The 2,500-nt window shown below is 47.1% G+C and overlaps 1 protein-coding gene across 12 annotated transcripts in view; it reads left to right on the forward strand.

Moving 5' to 3' along the window:
* cast (calpastatin) overlaps positions 1–2,500 on the forward strand; it is a 39,145-nt gene that overhangs the window by 22,493 nt on the left and 14,152 nt on the right. For 11 of the 12 annotated variants that reach the window (XM_080847735.1, XM_080847741.1, XM_080847739.1 and 8 more), the window contains one exon: positions 2,358–2,402. In XM_080847735.1, coding sequence (XP_080703861.1) covers positions 2,358–2,402 — 45 coding nt within the window. Of the gene's footprint in view, positions 1–252; positions 322–1,019; positions 1,149–1,667; positions 1,797–2,357; positions 2,403–2,500 lie in introns of all 12 variants that reach the window. The other variant, XM_080847738.1, reaches the window with a different exon arrangement.

The following is a 2,500-nucleotide window of genomic DNA, read 5'->3' on the forward strand; positions in this document are numbered from 1 at the left end:
TTGGCATTTCTCTGTGCTTGTGGTGGGGATTGCCACATCCGTCTGCATGTGCAAACTGGCTGTTCCTCAGCAGTCAGATGGAGCCTGTGTGTGTGTGTGTGTGTGAGTGTGTGAGTGTGTGAGTGTGTGTGTGTGTGTGTGTGTGTGTGTGTGTGTGTGTGTGTGTGTGTGTGTGTGTGTGTGTGTGTGTGTGTGTGTGTGTGTTGGTCTGCTGTTCCAATGACTGTGTACCTGCTGCTGGTTTGCTTGCAGACCAAGCCTGTGGCTCCCGGTCCAGCTGCATCTTCAGCCCTGAAGGGCTCCCCGAAAGATGTCCCCAAGGTAGTGTCTCCTCCTGATCTTCCAGCTCCACTTGTCTCTGCTGATGATCTACACACAGTGACACACAGTTTGTGTCTCGTTGTGATCTAATCCGAGACGAGGGTTTTGTGTTTCACACACACCGTGATTGTGTGTGCTGTTGTGTCTTTTTTCTTCCCTACTCAGTGTCTGGGCTAGGTTTGATGAGTCATTGTTTTGATTGACATGTGTTAGATAAATTAATATCAAGACGTTAATATTAATGAGACAGAGACCAGCAATCAGAATTTCAGCGCTTTATCTTTTGCAAAAGAGGGACATGTGTCACAACCAAATATCATGAACAAACTCCAAAGAAGAGCTGGGCGCAGCTAGCCTTATGTGAGTAGAAAAAACAGGTTTCATCACACAAAGGGTGGTATTTTCCCGTCCCATCGCTTCAGAAGCTGCTGCAGTGATCTCAGAATATGTCCTTGAGAGATGAGCAGTGTGCATGATTATCAGTACAAGAAAAAAACAGGTGGTTTGCCTCAGCAAGAGAGTATTCAAGGCCTCAGCCTGTCAGCACACAGGAAAAGCAAGCAGATTCAATACAATAACAATGTCTTCACTCTTCATTAAAACTTCTCTATCAACATGCTTCTGTAAGTTTGCGTCTGTGTGTGTGTGTCTGCGCACGTCCGTTCACGTGTGTATCCGTGTGGACCTGTCATTCGTAGACCAGCGCTCCCGTCTCTCCCGCCAAAGTAATCCCCATCCCCACGGCGACCCGAGTGGCTGCAGGAGCGACTAAAGCGTCTCCAGACGTAACAAAATCCAAGACGACCCCGGCACAAGAGACACTCAAGGTAGAGGGACTGAGTTCACGCAGCAAAAGGGAAAAGAAAAACAGGCGATTTGTCAATCTTCATCGTTATCTATTCATTTCTTGTCCTTCATTTTCCTGATCTTTGGCTTTTGCACGCTACAGATGGGCTCACTAAAGCGCTTTGAGACAATTGTATCCTTTTGGCGTTGTATAAATAAAGCTTCCTTCCTGCTTCTCTAAGGCTCCACTTTCATCTTCATCCTCACTCTCACGATGCTTCCCCGTTTTCTACCCTGCTCACGATCTTCTCGATGCTCGCTAAGCTGCTGAAATAGTTTGGGGCATTTGGGACATTTGCTGTTATTTCATTGGGTGCCGTTCTGCTCCTTCTGCCCACTCTTCCATCCTGTGCTCTTCATTCATTGGACGCTCCGGCTCGTTGTCAATCTCATGGGCTGAACTTCTCCATCACTTTGACCTCACAAACGTTTTTTTGCGCCAATGGTGGATTTACCTGAAGTGCTCTGATGACCTTGTGCATGTGTGCTGTGCATTGTAGAGTACACCCATCACTTCAAGCGCGTCCCAGGTAGCGAAGGCGGACGCCCCCTCAGCACCCAAGCCTGCCGCTAAAGGTGGTGTGTCTGCAGGCACTCAGGCAAAGGATGCCAAGCCGGCAGAGACTAAGGTAGCCTCCTGACCACTCAAAGATGAACCTAGAAAATCTCAGTATAATGTTTTCCAGTGTCTTCTTCTACTCTCTCTGGCATTTGTTGAACTTGTGGCTTAATGTTATTTTCTGTGCCTCAGTTGCAAACCGTTCTCATTCTTGAGAGAAAGCAGCTCAGTTAGGATTGTCTTATAACGACAGTTTAAGCTTTGGTTTCGTTGCCATGGTGGGGTGTGTGTGGTTGTCACCTTGTAATGATTAAGCTCTGTTCATGCTCCGTCATCCAGGACTCTTCTTTTGTTTCTTTTAGGTGACACCCAGGCTGAAAGTTGCTTTAGTAGAATATCTGAACACGTATTTAGTGTAGAGTTATGACACTATGTGGTAGAGATCTGGTTCTGTTTGGGCGGTGTTATAATTCCTTTAGGGTTGTGTCATGTTTACTCTTGGTATTTCTTGTGGTCCTGACTTAGGTGTTTATGTGTTTATACTGTATGTATGGTGCTGTATGGCTGCATCAGAGGACTGCTATGGTTAATCAAGGGTTATATTCCTTATGTGTGTTTTTTTCCTCCTCAGGTGCAGAGGGAGGTCGGCCCTCCCAAAGCCCGTGCCAGTGCTCCGGTAAGCATTCTGCCTCTCATTCTCGGTTTTGCGAGGGTGGGTGTGTTCGGTGTGTGTGTGTGTGTGTGTGTGTGTGTGTGTGTGTGACTGTATGTGAG

Source organism: Sprattus sprattus, assembly GCF_963457725.1.
Source record: "Sprattus sprattus genome assembly, chromosome: 11".
NCBI lineage: Eukaryota > Metazoa > Chordata > Actinopteri > Clupeiformes > Clupeidae > Sprattus > Sprattus sprattus.